Consider the following 16,819-nt stretch of genomic DNA (forward strand, 5'->3'; position numbering starts at 1 on the left):
AAGGGACCATATGCATGGCATACCTTTTAATACTAGTAAATAAACCGTGTACATTTTGTCCTAGTTTGACACCATTTCAAAAAATCAAGACGTAAAAATAACAAATATAAAAGTTAAAAGGTAAATTATAAAAATGACAAAAGCTTAGAAGGTATTGTTACAAAAAAACCCTAAATAAAAGACAAATAAATATTAATTTCATTGTCCCTTACAGGACAATCTAATAGTTCGGTCAACTATTTTTTACCATCCATGTTGGAAGTTCAAAATCCAACCATAACAAGTTCGAATTACAAATATAACTAAACTTTCAAAATTCGATCTATTAACTAATTCTAATCATTAAAAATAAAAAGAAAAAGTCTCCTTTTTTTTTTTTTTTTTTTTTTTTTTTTGGTTTGTTTTTAACCTGTACATGTAATCTAAGCATGCAGGTAAGAGTCTTTGCGTTTGCATATAATCTCACTTCACCATATACAGTCTTTGTATATAATCTCACTTCACTATAAACATAGAAGCCTAATGAATTGGAAAACCATATAAGCACATGTATACATAAATGAACACCTGATTATGTATTGAGATTTACCAACAAAAATAAAATAACTAACTATGCATTTGATAATGTTAAAGATATTAAAAAGTTTACTAAAATATTTATCTTGCAAATTGACATGTTATTATTTTATTGTTTAAAATATTACTGTAATTTAATTATTTTATTGTTTAATATATTTAAGTCTGGGCTTATTGTAGTATATTTTGATTCGTTTATATATATATATATATATATATATATGATTTGATTGATATATGTGATGGATGGATTTGAATTTTGTTTTTTTTTTTTTTAAAGAAAATAATAATTTTATTAGTAGATTGCAATTATCTTAAAAAAAGGAAATGGCTTTGTCATTGTACCAAATGCCATGAATAAAAGAACTAAAAAGGAGTTAAATATAGAATAACTAATTTATAATAAAAAGAGTTCTATACATTTCATCATGTTTTACTAGTTTTATAAATTAAGCTACAAAATATAAATATATTCTTTTTATGGAACATGTAAAGTTGTTATACAACATTAGAAAACCTTATAGAAAAAAAATTACAAAATAAGTTAAATTCTTTATCAATTATGAAAATACAAAAATATATTTATAAAACTTGCAGAAAAAAATAAAGTTAAATATATTTTTCTCTAACATAATATAATACACAATTAAATAAATAGATTTACACATAATTAATAACAATATATCCTATTTATACAAATTAATGAAATAAAAATCATATCGAAACAAAACAATAGCACGAAAATTTTCTAGCATACAAAATCTAAATCGAGTTGTCCAGCTAACCAAACAAAATTTTTCTCCAATTTCCAACAAATGGGCTCGTCGCATATTCTGAGAGCCTCACCGCTGGCTTCGTCCAAAACCAAAATCTTCAACACCACGACCATTACCAAACCCACCACTCTCTCGAAGCTTCTCTCACCGCAAGGCACCATTGTGCCCACGTCTCTCTTCAACAGCATCCATTTCACAGCCACTTCACAAAAACCTACCACCAGCGCGCCATTTGCGGTTGGGTTTGGCGGGTCTTTTCGTCAGAGTAAGCGTACCTTTCGTGGTGGGGTTGTTGTAGCCATGGCGGCATCTGGGTCGGTCCAGAAATCGGAGGAAGAGTGGCGGGCCATCCTCTCCCCTGAGCAGTTTCGGATTCTGAGGCAAAAAGGAACTGAGTAAGATTTCTAATTTCTTTGGATTTACTTGCAATTTTTTGTTTTTAAAATTTTTCTTTGTGTTAATTGGAGGATAAATCAGTTAAATATTGTGCAAATTTATTAGATAGCATACTATAGAATTTGATTCCAAGAAAGGGAATGTCTTTATTTATATGATAGTTTTTAAGAATAAGCAATCTTGGTCTGCGAAACTATTGATTTTTTGGAAGCTGGATATGAGTTTGCAAGAGCGTCCATGATGGATTTAGGCCTAAAAGACTATAAGAAATTCTGGGTGTTTGTTGCAAAGGTGCAAAGTTTTATATTTTTAAGTACATACAAGAGAGGTAAGAGAAAATGGAGAGGTGGGACGTTGTACTAGTGGTTCTCTTCCTTGAATTTGGCAAACAGGAATTGTTGGTGAGAGACTATGTTCTGTTTCTGAGATTGATAGGAAGAAGAATAAGCAAACGACAACCATGGTGATTGAGGCTTGTTTATGTGCCTTTTATAATTGGGCCAGCCTTCATTTAACTGAATGCTGCATTGGTTGTCTGTCATGTTAATCTGTTCCGTTTTACCCTTAAGTGTTTGTGTTTCCTGTATTCCTTTTTTTTTTTTTTTTTGGGTGCGGAGGTGGTGGATTTGAAATGAAGTCGGTGATGAATGAAAGGGCATTTAGTTTGAACTTGGAAAGAGGATAGGGAGTAGTAGTAGAAGTAGGTTTTATGAACCTAATGGAAGATATTCTACATTCAAGATGGGACTTTTTGATAGGTGTTGTAGGTGTGGCTATAAGTTAAGTTTCAATTACCTATGACCCTTATCTTTTCCAATTGTGGGACTGGTTGTGTAAAACAGGAGTACAGCATGATGCAGGCAGGTTTAAATTTGGGAGTTGCTAAATTGACAAACTTGACTAATCATGTTATGGATCGAAGGCAGTAATCAATATGTTAATAAAATGCAACGGAAAGTCTATTTATTAATGAGAACTTTTGTTTTCATTTTGTGTCTTAAGAAATTACCAAGAACTAAGAGAAGAAAAGAACCAAAAAGCACGAAAAGCTAAAGGAATGCAAGAGAATGAGAAATATAAATGTGGAATCATCATGACCTTGAATAGCATCGTTTAATGCATGACTTGTCAACATGTCTAAATGTCATCTGTTTTAAATTTCTTGATGTGGGAATGAGAATAGGATGCTGCTTGCTTAGTTTTCTGTTAGAATATCTAATTAAGAATCAAGAAGTAAAGGTGAATCATGTTCTTATAATTGTTTGGATTCTATCCAGATACCCTGGCACAGGTCAATATGACAAGTTCTTTGAAGAGGGTGTCTATAAATGTGCTGGTTGTGGTACTCCTCTCTACAGGTCGACAACCAAATTTAATTCTGGTTGTGGCTGGCCAGCTTTCTATGAAGGTCTTCCCGGGGCCATAAATCGTAATGTAAGCTTTCTTCCTCCACATGCTATACTTCCTTCCTTTTTATTCCGCCAATCTTAACTAAAGAAGCTTATTCTTTTATCAGCCTGACCCAGATGGAATGAGGGTTGAAATCACCTGTGCTGCTTGTGGTGGTCATCTGGGTCATGTTTTTAAAGGAGAAGGCTTCCCAACACCCACAGATGAACGCCATTGTGTCAATAGCGTTTCACTCAAGTTTGTTGCTGTAAATTCTTAGGCTTTCTACTGTGAGTTGTATGCAAAGTCTGTTTTGAACATAACAGTCTTTCTGTAACATTTTGTGAGATTATAATGCCGTCCATATAAATTGATGCTGCAACTATGATTTTCTATTGAATGCTGCCAAAGTTCTGGATGTTCCCTGCTTGCATTTGTTATAAAGTATCTTGTTTGTATCATATTATAGATTGTCAGTGGAGCTTCATTTTGTGTTTGATTGTTACATGACGGCGTTCGGAAAAAGCTGAATTATAACAATGAAAGAGGGCTGTAGGATTTATAGAATTCAAACGTTTTCGATTCCAATGCCACGTGATCAGAAAGTAAGATTGAAACTGGACCACGTCATCCTCTATTGCGAGGCTCAAATAGTAGGAAGACTTGTGGCAACGAAATTTCTTGCTTCCTATTATAGTTTTTATAAGTCCATGACCCAACAAACTCGATCTTATTTTATTTTAATAGTTTTGTTTTTGTTTTTAAATATAAGTTACATATTAAATGCCAATAAATAAAAACAAGTTACCATTTCATGTCTAAATAAACAAAACTAATGAGCATAAAAAAATTAGTAATTTAACATTTATTTTTGCATCTTAAATTCGTGCACAAAATCTCTAAAGTTTGGTTGTAACAATAAAAAGAAAGTTCACTATCGTTTTTACGGATTTACAAAAAGGCAATGGTCAACAAGATAATTTTGTTTGATAAATATTATAGAAATTAGAAATCGTTGAAGTTTAAACAAGAATCAATATCAATAAGTTTGAATTTTATTATTATAAATTGACATGAAATTGAATTATATTGAAACTGATAATCTATCATATTAAATTATATTTGTGTCATGTCTTATAGTATTTATGTAAAATTTAGTTAATTTAAATGCTACCTATTAGGTTTCATGTGAAAGTAAATTTCGTTAAATTATCACATAATCTATAATACGATTTGTTAACTTATTAAAAATCTATATAAATTTTAAAATTTAAATTTAATTTATGTTTCAAACAATAAAATATATTTTTTAAATCTTATAAATACATTTATTTGTTTTCAAATTATTAAAAAATTAAATTACAAAAAAAAAAACATATTAATACATATTTAAAATAATGAATTAAGTTTTTTGATATTATAAAAATTTATATAATTATAAAAATACCTCTTTTCAATAAATCTAATAAATTTATCTTATTTCATCTATCAAAATTTATTAAATATAATTGAATAATATGGATAAAGATTCGATATAATATAACCTAAATTCGTAAATTATTATTGAGATTCATATTGTGATATAAAAATAACTATTTTTTATTTATTCTTTTCTTATGAATTTTTTTATTACAATTTAAGGCAAATTTTCAGGATGAGCTGTTATTTAGATTCGCACGTAAAATATAAAAGATATTTTTATTTTTATTTATTTTTTTAATTTCTGGTAAAGAATTATACTCCCTCCCAGATAATCACATGATTATTAGTACAAGGAATGGCCACGTAGGCATAACGTTAGCTTCTAACTTGCAAAAATCCATTTTCGTTTTATAATTTTATTGTCATCCAGTTGACGTTCAATCAAAAACCCATTTGGCTTCCCAACAAATCGTTTTCCTCTAGTCTCGGACAATCTGAACTTCCAATTTCACACTCTCTTTTAAGCTTCCTGATTCACTGGCTTAAATTCGTGCACTTGTCCTCCTCTCATTAGTTCGAACTCTATTGTTCCTTTAACTTTCCATGAACACTGGAGAAATTAACAAAGAATTCAAAAAGGTCGATTCTTTTTGTATCTCTCAGTTCTTTGCAGAACCATTTCTGGAGTTTATTAGCAACCCAGATAATGGTTTTTAGTTTCTTCAAATGGGGTGTTCTTGTTTCATGAGTTCTTGCATTATGTTGGATTCGGCAATTTATTTCCGAAGCTCTAAGGTGGCCTCTTATCCAAACTATGACAATTTTTTTTTTAATATGATTTTTTTTTAGAAGGATAAATTTTGCATTCTACCCTTTATTTGGAATCTTTGATTCATATGCATTTTTTTTTTTTTTTTTGGGTTCTTAGGATTCCATTACTTAGGAGTGGAAGAAAATTCTTCTGTTTAATGCTTAGTGACCTGAATTGAACCATCTTAGTGATGATTTGTTAAGTCTTTCTTATACTGTTATACATACTGGTGGGAGTATGTATAATCGATTTTTCGATACTAAGCTATCTGCATAGGTATACTTCCATTAATTAGCTAGGAATTTAAATGCTAATTTAGTTTCTTGACCTAGTCAAACTATATTTCGGCGAATTGGCGGTAATGCTGTACTCTTTTTCTCTCTACATAAATATCTGTATGTTTTACTTAACTGTCATTCTATGTGGTTTTCTGTCCAACGTGAAATTACATGTGTATGGTATGAATGATAACTGTGGATTGCATGTAAGCAATCAATGAAATGAGATAAAAACACTCTGGGAATTATGAGTATGAAAAGGAATTTTTGTTTATTTGATCCCAGTTTTGTCAATGTCACTGATGTTCTTCAAAATTTTTACCAAGGACGAAAAGATTCCAAACACTGTCAATCTTTTTCTTTTGGAAATCCAGTTAATTGGCAAGTTTTATGTCTTGGTTGGAGATTAACCAAGATTATAATCTCCAACTATCATGTCAGATTATTTCCAGGCTCTTAATGTGCTCATGCATTCTATCCTAATTATGGATTTCGTGAACTGATTGGAAATTTGGTAAATCATGACATTCATGTTCCTAATTCATGTCATGCGGTAAATGGTTTACGATGCTTGTTAGTTCAAGTCTGTCAGTCCATCAATCTCAGTAGAAGATACCTGAAAAAAATACACGCATATGAATGTATGTATGCCGTTTTCATATCTTTGGTTGCAGAGCTCTGGTGGTACCGTCTATTTCATGTGTTCATTATCTTGCAGGGATGTAAATTTGTCAAACACAAGGGCCCATTTTTGGCTTGCTCTCCTGCTATTTCACAAGTGTGTAGATATCCTGTTAATCTTACATTGTCTGGTAACCTGCAAGTGCAGTGTTTATCATGTGCCATTAGTTACAAGACAAGCCACAACTCTTTTGTTTCAAGATGTGTCTTTGAGAGAAACTCTTTGTTAACCTCCTCACTTTATGGTTGGAGAGGATTCTCCATCACTAATCATAGATCAGCCCGTTTGGCAAGCTCGAAAATACATGCTACACTTGATGTTGCCCCTGCTGTTGATGTCATCAATGATCTAGGACTGGATACTTTGACATTATTAGGTGTGACTGTCTTGGTTGTTCCTGCATTCAAGATCATTAAAGCTAGCCCTGTAAGATAAGATACCTTGTTTTTTAGATTGTCTTTTCTTTTACCTTCTATGTTTTAATATGTATTATTTTTATTTTTGTTTTGTGTTTACATTTAATATTCTGTCAAATGACATTGGAAGTATGATACTGTCGTCAGATACTTGGTTTCTTCTTTGCTGGGATTGTGCTCAATCAATTTGGCTTGATTAGAAATCTTACAGATGTCAAAATTCTGTCTGAGTGGGGGATCCTTTTCTTGGTAAGCTTTATATATGTCTACATATAAGCTTCTGTTTTAAATTTGCAATTTTTTCTCATCATCATTTACAGAAGTATTACTATGTTAAGGACAAAAACAAATGATAATAATCTTAACAAAAACTACGCATTTTTGTTGCTTCATTTTTTTTTTTTTAAAGTAAATTATTTATTATCATCAGGAAATTCTTATAAGAAATAGCAGCGGGAAATATCTTCAGTGAATTATTTTTTATCAGATTTCTAAACAGTGATACTAGCAGTTTTCGGATACTGGATTTTTCTTGTCATATATTCCTTCTTGTATAATATGGAATTTTTGGATAATGCAAGGTCAGCATTTTGCAACTTGCTTCGGGAAAAGGATTAGAATAGTTCATTTTCCCACTTATGGAAGAGACTACATTCAGCTCTCTCTATCTCTCTCTCTCCCCCTCTTTGTCACTTTTCTTTCTATAAAGTTTTCATTTTAAACTTCAACTCTGCCAAAGAATGAAAAGACATAGTTCGAGTTGGGAAGCTATAATCCTCTCATTACAGTAGATTATGCTCATTTATCTTGTAAGTTTGATGTTACTAATTTTGGATTCATTTATTTACCTTTTCAGCTGTTTGAGATGGGTCTGGAGCTCTCATTTGCACGTCTAAAAGCTCTTGCAAAGTTTGCCTTTGGCATGGGATTGACTCAGGTATTACAGTAAAAAAGAGATGTCAACACCAAAAGGAATTAAACAGAGATGTAAAATGGGGGTACGCTAATGTTTATAGGGATTTCAGAATAAAGGTGAATATTCAGGATGGATGGGTGGGTGGCAATTTATGAAGTATGAAAATCCTGGGATACCAACTCCTAGATGAAAATCCTGGGATACCAACCCCTAGACTTTATTCTGGTTGGTTGTACCAGGGAAAACTAATTAATTTCCATGACTTAGTACCCTCTTACCTCTATGTGAGCAATATCATGACATATAGTTTCAGCAGGTTTATAAAGGACTGTTAAACTAGAGAAATATTTTCTATCAATGGACGTCTATAAGTGGATTTTTGTTTGGAAATTAAATATCTCAAGCTCTAACTGATTCCATAAAATTTTATTTTTCCTGTGTCTTAAATGTTCAGCTTGCAAATAACCTTTATAACTGTTCTTTAAATGTTTGGCATATTGCAATGTGTTTTACTAATGCTGAATAAGCAATTGACTTCTTTCCACCCATCTTGTTCCCCCTTGAAGGTCATCTTATCTACCCTTGCTTTCACAGCATTTGAACTTCCTCCTAATGGGGCTATTGGGACAAGAATTTTAACGTTCCTATTCCACTCAAGGCCCGATTTGGTAAGAACTCTGTTTTCTATACATGTAATCATTATTGCATATATTCCTTCTTTGTGCATTGTGATCTGAATGTGTTTGCATGTGTTTTCTATACAATGTTACTTTGTTGATGGCAGGTCAACATCAGAAGCATTGATGAGGCTATTGTGATTGGTGCTGCTCTTTCTCTGTCTTCTTCAGCTTTTGTTCTACAGGTATTCTGATTGTAGATATAAAGAAAATGATTTTGAAATCAAAGAACAAGTCTATTTCCTTTTTCTTGTAGTGGCAGATCAAATGTGATGTGCAACTAGAAGTTAGTAGCTTATCTTTGTCATATTGTACTCTATTTTTTCAGAAATTGGCTTCTTAGTGTAATTGTATAATATTGTACCATTTTTAGTATCAGTATCCTCCTGAAAAGGAACACAGAATTTCCATTTTGTTAGGTGAATAACCAACATTTTGAGTGGAATATGTTAGAATGGCTTGTATAAAATTTAAATAAGTTCAACAGATGTGGCAACAGAAATTGGGCTCTATTCTCAGTTGTGCTAGAAAACTGTTTCTTTGAAGGACTTGCGTGATACATTGGACTGTTGGATAGAATCTTACTTGTTTTATTTGGTTAATGTTGCATAGAACCTTGAGCTTTCTTTCAAATTAATTTGTGCTGTAGTTAATGAACATTGCACGAGGCTTACATAGTGTAATGAATAGCTACTTGCAGAGAAAGGTGAGCTCCCAACAAGATTTGGCTCAGCAACTTTGGGGATTCTTCTCTTGCAGGTCTGTTTTATAACTGTGCTAGGAATATCCTTAGCATTTAAATTAATATGATCAAGGTTTTATTCTATTATTGATGAAAGAAAAAGGGTGCTATTATATTTCTTTTACATTATTTTGGTAATTTTCTAGGTTATCATGCAAAATACATGTCAAAATGGTATCATTAGCAATTTGAGAACTTCTTTGCTTGATATTTGCAGGACATAGCTGTTGTCCCTCTCTTGGTCATACTTCCAGTGCTAGAGAGCCAGGTATTTGAGAAATTTACTATGCTATTTTATGCCGAATATGGTAGACGGTTGTTCTCTCAATAGGGTTTCACCTTGAGTTGGCTTTCCTAGCATATAACTTTCTTCTGCACTAACACCTTGTTGATGTAAAAAGTTTATCTATTTATGAATTTGTATATTGTACCTACAGTCTGCTTTTATTTGCAATTCACTATTGATCATTACTTCTATTTTTCCTTTTCTACAGAATCTAGGAGAGGAGAGTATTTGGCCAATGCTTGCTCAAGAAAGTTTGAAAGCTTTAGGAGGACTGGGTTTGCTTTCTCTTGGAGGAAAATTCCTTCTTAGGCGAGTTTTTGAGGTGTGCATACTTATCCAAACACAAAAGGTCATTCATGCCTTTATTTGTTTTGGGCCCACTAAATTAAGTTTGCCTGTCAGGTTGTTGCAGAAGCAAGGAGCTCTGAGGCTTTTGTTGCTCTCTGCTTATTAACAGTTGCTGGGACTTCACTTCTCACCCAGAAGTTGGGTTTTAGTGATACGGTTTGATCTCTCTTCTAAGAGATAGATTGTTTTTTGGAATCAGTTCCTGCCATTTTCTATTACTTACTATATTTTATTTCGTTGTGTAGCTTGGTGCATTTTTGGCTGGAGCATTGTTAGCCGAAACAAATTTTCGGACTCAGATTGAAGCTGATATAAGGCCGTTCAGAGGCTTGCTTCTTGGGTTATTTTTTGTTACCACAGGAACATCCATTGACATGCAGGTACCGGGTTGATTCAATGTCATGCAATATTATGTTTCTGGTCATTGTGTCTCTGAGAGGCATATTAGCATATGGTCCAGAGAAAACAATACAGATTTATGATGAATGATTTTTTCCTTAAACTAATATAATTGGCTCTGTTTCCAACATACATAAATTCATAGACCCGTGACAAAAGCAGAGTGTCAGCTGATATTTCGAGGCCGTATTTTCATTTATATAAGTGATTTTTATTTTCTATGCAGCTCCTTTTCCGAGAGTGGCCGAATGTACTTTCCCTCTTGGCAGGTCTGATTGTCATCAAGACATTGATCATAACAGCAATAGGTCCTCGTGTAGGACTTAGTATACAAGAAAGTGTAAGAATAGGATTGCTTCTATCTCAAGGAGGAGAATTTGGGTTTGTAGTTTTTTCTCTAGCAAACAGGTAAGTAATAAGCTACAATGTACAAATGCTTTCGAACTAATCATTACATGATTATTTTTTTCTTTAAATTTCTGTCTTCTTCAATGCAGCCTTGGTGTGCTACCACTTGAGCTGAACAAGTTGCTCATCATTGTTGTTGTCTTGTCAATGGTATTAACGCCATTTCTTAATGAAGCTGGAAGACGGGCTGCTGAAATTATTGATCAGAACTTTGATGTGGAAGATGTATGTCTGTACTTTGACAGTTGGCAGTCACTAAATATATATTGTCATTCACAATAGAATATGGATGGCTTCTAATATAGATGTATTTAGTTTTCATACAATGATTAACATACTACTCAGAAGCCACAAACTTAGCCTAGATTGGGAACTATTCTGCATCTACACTATCCATTTGTTGATTATTTATTTTCTGACATAAAAAGGTAAACTGACTAGTGGAAGGTTTTAAAGGCTATCAATCATGAAATGGTTCTATATATTTGGTTATTGTTCTTTCTTTGTAATAGCATCAGTTCTATGCAAACTTTCAGTTCCGGTGAATATTCAGTTCATAGATCTGCTATATTCCCATTTCTTTAGCTACAATTTAGATTATCTGAATTGTTATACAAAATTTTTGTAGAGAGCTGATGAAATGGTGAACTTCGAGGCAAGTGAACCAGTTGTTATCCTTGGATTTGGACAAATGGGTCAGGTAATATTATTATTAAATCATATCATTTTAATTGAGTTGAAGATCTACAGGCCAAGAGGAATGATCTCTTTGTCCCCCTTTCTCTTATATGCAGGTTCTTGCCAATTTGTTGTCCACTCCATTGGCTTCTGGAGTAGATGGCGATGCTCTGGGATTGCCATATGTCGCTTTTGATCTAGATCCCTCTGTAGTGAAGGTCAGTGACAATTATCTTGTTTACTAGCCTCTTAATTTAAAAGACTGCTGCCTATAATTTATACCATTTGAATAATTATTACCAACCCAAATATAAGTTTCTGGGGTGATCATGTGTATGGAAATAAAATAACTTAAAGACTCTGATCAAGTTCATCAGTAGGGGACTTCCATATATGTCATGTACAAATCATATGCTAATACAACTTGGTAACTGTTTCTAACGAAACCTGATATGCTATTATTTACTGTTGTCCTTTTGAGTAAGCAGTGGTGAAATTTCCGAGCATTAGGATATTAGTGGACTATTGGCAATGTTTAAGAGAGATCATAATATTGTGAGCTTGTGGAAGAAAATCTTGTATAAACCAGTATTTGAAGCTAAAATTATTTTTAGAAGTTTAAGTCGTAAGAACCTACATTTCTGAATGCTAGAATCATCTCACCGCCTGATAATTAGATATCATATGTAGTTTTGGACTCTCCATGATAGAAAAGCATAACGGCCCAACCAATACTCTGTTCATTCTTATTACCACAACCAAAAGAAAAAAAAAAAAAAAAAAAAAAAGGAAAAACTCTGTTTACCCTTTTGTGGTTGGTTGGGTATGGTTTGCTGTTTGATGTACATGTTGTGGTCATTTAAGTTTGTTCGTTATGTGTAATTATTTGCTATCAAATAGATGCAAATTCTTATGCATAACCACAACTTTTAAATGTATACATGACCATATTTTTTCGGAAACCTGAACAGAATATTATCTTTCTTTTCTAAGTTTCGACTATTATGTGCTGAAATGGATTTGTTTCTGATGGGTATACGAATAAAACTTTATGCTGTGCTGATAGTGAAATCTTTTGATCATTATAACCATAGGGATCCAGAAAACTTGGTTTTCCAGTTCTTTATGGGGATGGGTCACGTCCAGCTGTTTTGCAATCAGCTGGTATCTCTTCTCCAAAAGCTGTGATGGTCATGTATACTGGGAAGAAGAGGACAATTGAAGCTGTTCAAAGGCTTCGGCTTGCTTTTCCGGCAGTAATGTTCCCTCCCTCACTCAATAGTTTCAAATTTGTGTCTTTTTCATATGCACATAGCTTTACTGTATGAGGTCTGTAGCATGCCAATTATTGTTTTTAAATATATGGCTTCCTTTTAAACTTCTACTCTTTTTTGTGATTTTACTTGTCTGATTGTCGTAATCTCATGGTGAATATTCAACATAGCAGATCCCAATTTATGCCAGAGCTCAGGACCTCATGCACCTCTTAGATCTGAAGAAAGCAGGTGCTACAGACGCTATTTTGGAAACTGCTGAGGTAGTAAAGAGTAATTGATCAGTTCTTTAATTTTTGGTTTGTAACTAGAAGGTTCTCTTTATTTGAACCTGACTTTGTTTAATTTCTTGCAGACAAGTTTGCAGCTGGGCTCTAAGCTTTTGAAAGGGCTTGGTGTCATGTCTGACGATGTGACCTTTCTTAGTCGGCTTGTTCGTGACTCCATGGAATTACAAGCTCAAGAAGTTCTAAGCAAAAGTGGTGATCAAGAAACTGATATTATGAAGCCGCTGCAGGTACTCATAAAAAGGAAAATCAAGATAAAAATTTGGCGTGGCACTTGATAAAGAAGTTAGCAAAATTAGAAATTACAACATCATTCTTCTAATTCATTTTTCTTGTCTTTTCTCCATATAATGCATGGATTTCCTTTCAACTTGTTCAACAATCTGTAACTAAAAGTGTTTGTTTGTCAAGTTGAGAGTTGCTGATTTTGTTGGTGGCCCGGAATCCATTTCATCAACTTCATCAGCAAACAACGAGTCATCAGGGGCAAACCGGACAGATGAAAACCAGACAGAATTTTCTAATGTCATGAGATCTCCAGATGTAAATCAAGCAAAAAAATCATCTGAGCTTCAACAGTCTGAAAATTCTGAATATGATGGTGTTCTGTATTGCAAACTGGATAAAGGAAATGGCGTCTCTGACAACTCTAGAGATGCCGAGGTGGAGAAGATCATGATAGACACATCTATCCCTTATGCAAAAACCGAAGAATAGTGAATGCTAAACTATTTTTGCTCCTTGGCTAAACTATTGCCCCTCAAAGTTGTCAAATACGCGTACATTTTAATGAGTCTTAACAATGTGTATAGGAACATGCTAAACCAACAGTTGGGATTAGTTGGTTGAAAATGTAGTTTTAACCTGTAATATATTAAGTGCCAGGGCTGTTCTATTTAACAGCTGAGAGACCCCAGTTTTGATTTATCACAAACCACAGCCTGTGTATTCTTTATTTTAATGACAATGTCGTTTAATTTACTTCTATCATAGTTATTTTTCTTCAGTTCAAATCTTCTTCACTTGAATCTTCATCTGCTGAAACTTTTTTGTTTTTTGGGCTCTGGTTTTGTGGGAAACAAATTTTGTAAAGCTGAAGAAAAAAAAGGTTTACTTGCCAGAAACCAATCCTTTCTCTTCTTTTTGATTATATAATTATTTGATTTAAAACGGCTTATTGAAATGAAAAAATAATTTGTTTGTGAAAGCCAAAATAAACAGAAATAAAATATCAACCTATATTAGATAATTTTATTAATCATTTTTGGTCCTACCTTACAGCAACTAACTAAAAATATATAATATTACCAAAAATAAAAAAAATAAAAAATCATAATATAATAAAATAGACTTTAATACAAAGAAACGTATTTTTTTCTTTTTGTTCTTTTTGTTCTTTTTTTACTTTACTTTTCCACACGATATTTTTCACTCTAAATCGGTCTAAATGGAAAGAAGAACAAACATGGTGTTGACGGACTTCCAAGTCAATGGCGGAAAAACAAAAAAAAAAAAAAGAAAAAGAAAAATATAAAACTCTGTCCTTTCAGGCTTTGATTCTCCAATTGGTGATCAAGATCATCAGAAAAGCAGAGTTTGTGTTTTCTTCAATCAGATGGCAGAAACAGTAGCTTCACCAGTTTTGCAGGTGGTCATTGACAGAGCAGCTTCTCCTACCTTACAAATCCATGGGACCAATTGGGATCTCAGAGACAACTTGGAAGAGCTTCAGACAGCTTTGTCAACGGTTCAAGCTGTTGTTGAAGATGCAGAGGATTTGGGTAATAATGGAGCTGTAGGAATTTGGTCCGCAGAGATCAAAGCTCTTGCCTATGAAGCTGAAGACCTGTTCGACGAGGTGGTCATCAATGGAGGAAGAGATTGAGTTGGAGTATTTATGAAGAGGAAACATAAATTAGAAATTGAATTTGTCTGTGAGGCTTCCATTGAATTTGATTTGAGAAAGAAAGTAGTTTTCTTGATTTAATTATTGAATCCAATAATTTTGTATATTTATGATTACCATTCTGTAATTATGTGACTTTATTTTTTGTTTTTATTTTTATTTTTACTATATATATTATATCTTACAAAGATTTCTTTATTCTTTTCTCTCTGTTTGGCAAGAAAATTGATACCAATCATGGCATTACAGTTCTCTTTCTTTTCAAGAAAATTGGTAACAATCATAGCACTACAGTTTCACCAAAAAAAGAAAAATGTTCTTATTGTAATAAATTGATATTATATGATTGATTCATCGTAAAAAACAAAAACCAAAACCAAAAAGAATAAAAAAGCACACAGTCAGGATCGAACCTGGGCTGAAGGAGTGCATGGGAATGGTGTTTGCCATCGCAACTGCTCTTAAGGGAATTTTTATATACAAATTATTATTTATCCATTCTTTATCTGTTGTAATGTTGTTGTCACTGTCGCTGTTTGTGATTGGTTATCCCAATCTCGGTTAGCCAAAATTAAACAAAATTAAAATCCCAATTTCCGTTAAATTATTATCATTTTCGTTGTGGATAAATAGAAAAAGACATGGGGGAACATTGCTGTTCTATACCTTTTTCACTGATGATGATGATGGGCTTGGAATTAATTCTTTGTTTAATTAATTTGGTGGAAGTTCATAAATATTTTATTGTCGGGAAGGTGGGGGACTTCTTTAAATTTGAACCGTGTTGTAATTTTATTTATTTATTTATTTTTGGTTACAACTTTTCAAGAAACTTCACAATACGACCAAACTATATTGTCTGAAAAAAAAATATAATAATAATAATTATTATTAATTTCTTTTGAATAAAACATTTAATATATCAATAAAAAATATATATTAATTAACTACTAGAATTTTAAGTGGAAAATACGGTGATGCATAGATTCTTTGAAAGTTAGAAGAATGGAGGCAAGTCACTTCCAGAGGGAGTTCATGAGAAGTTTCGGTGTACTAATAATATTGACTTCAACATAATTACAAAAAGAAGTTTCTGTTTTGTTAGTTTCTGTTTTGTTTTCACCTATTTCAGGTTGATTTCCCATTTATTTACTGAAAGAAGTTGATTTCCTCTTTATTTATTTAATCTTTTTTTTTTTTTTTTTTTGGGGTATTGTGTTGAGATGGTGATTAGAACGATTATCCCTTGCACCTCTCCCATTTATTTTAATCCTAAAACAATGCGTAATTGAATTAAATAATATTTTAAAAAATTTAAAGATGAAATGACTTTGAAGTTTCCATTTACTGACTCCTCTTTTACTTTTTATTTTATTTATAAAGAATACTAACTTCTTCTTCTTTTTTTTAAAATTATTTTCAGATCTTCTTGGTTTGCTTATTATTATTCTTATTATTTTTTATTTTCCTTTTCTGTTAACGAGGATGTATAGCTTTAAATTCAAAATCATTAGAAAAAAATGAGACTTCCCCAAACAAAATATATATATGTATATATATATATACAATCGAATAAATAGCTTATTGAAAAGATAAATATAAATAAAATAAGGCAATAAAAACTGATACTTTATTGAAAGAATGAGTAAACTAAATATAAAATGACACTTTATCAATTGAGAGAAAGCAATTGCAAGAACAATATTATTAACAATTTGTTTTGCTAAATTGGAAAATGGATTAATTTAAAATAAATTAAAAAGTTAAGAATTTAAACTGCTATTTAAAAGTTAAGCTCTCAAAACCCTGCAAGTCATGACTATTAAAATGCAATTAATTCTTAATTATAGCATTATAGTTTTTTTTTTCTCCATTCCATTAGTTAATTTTGTCTCATTAATTACAGTAAGAAAAAAGTTCTTATTTATAAATTTATATTATATGATTGATTCATTAATTATTCATGTACTATAATGTTGTTGGGGTGGACCATATATTATCCAAGTTGGTTGTCTATAATTAATTATCACAATCTTTGCTAGCCAAAAACAAAATTAATCCCAATTTCCGTTTTATATATCCTTTTCCTTGTAAATTAATGGAAAAAAGACATGGGGAACATACATAGCTGTTCTGTAACTTTTCTAGCTTT

The 16,819-nt window shown here is 32.1% G+C and overlaps 2 protein-coding genes across 5 annotated transcripts; both read left to right on the forward strand.

Moving 5' to 3' along the window:
• The first annotated feature begins 1,311 nt into the window (after positions 1–1,311).
• On the forward strand, positions 1,312–3,598 carry LOC107426768 (peptide methionine sulfoxide reductase B5). Its single transcript, XM_016037039.4, has 3 exons — positions 1,312–1,747; positions 3,026–3,182; positions 3,265–3,598. The coding sequence occupies exons 1-3, from the start codon at positions 1,392–1,394 to the stop codon at positions 3,415–3,417; spliced, it is 666 nt and encodes a 221-aa protein (XP_015892525.3). The 5' UTR covers positions 1,312–1,391; the 3' UTR covers positions 3,418–3,598.
• A 1,349-nt stretch (positions 3,599–4,947) lies between these two features.
• Positions 4,948–13,748, forward strand: LOC107426766 (K(+) efflux antiporter 3, chloroplastic). Of its 4 annotated transcripts, none has more exons than XM_016037037.4 (19): positions 4,948–5,354; positions 6,367–6,756; positions 6,894–6,995; positions 7,603–7,683; positions 8,229–8,330; positions 8,447–8,524; positions 9,030–9,098; positions 9,299–9,349; positions 9,576–9,689; positions 9,770–9,871; positions 9,961–10,095; positions 10,341–10,522; positions 10,612–10,747; positions 11,151–11,222; positions 11,317–11,418; positions 12,295–12,456; positions 12,648–12,737; positions 12,830–12,991; positions 13,158–13,748. In XM_016037037.4, exons 1-19 carry the CDS (start codon positions 5,286–5,288, stop codon positions 13,476–13,478), a joined length of 2,520 nt encoding a protein of 839 aa, XP_015892523.1. In that variant the 5' UTR covers positions 4,948–5,285; the 3' UTR covers positions 13,479–13,748. The 4 variants fall into 4 exon arrangements, with proteins under 4 accessions (XP_015892523.1, XP_048336769.1, XP_024933019.2 ...); XM_025077251.3 differs by having other exon boundaries at positions 4,950–5,354; positions 13,173–13,748; XM_048480811.2 differs by lacking the exon at positions 4,948–5,354 and adding an exon at positions 5,463–6,289.
• Positions 13,749–16,819: the final 3,071 nt, after the last annotated feature.

Source organism: Ziziphus jujuba, chromosome 9, assembly GCF_031755915.1.
Source record: "Ziziphus jujuba cultivar Dongzao chromosome 9, ASM3175591v1".
In the NCBI taxonomy this organism is placed as follows: domain Eukaryota; kingdom Viridiplantae; phylum Streptophyta; class Magnoliopsida; order Rosales; family Rhamnaceae; genus Ziziphus; species Ziziphus jujuba.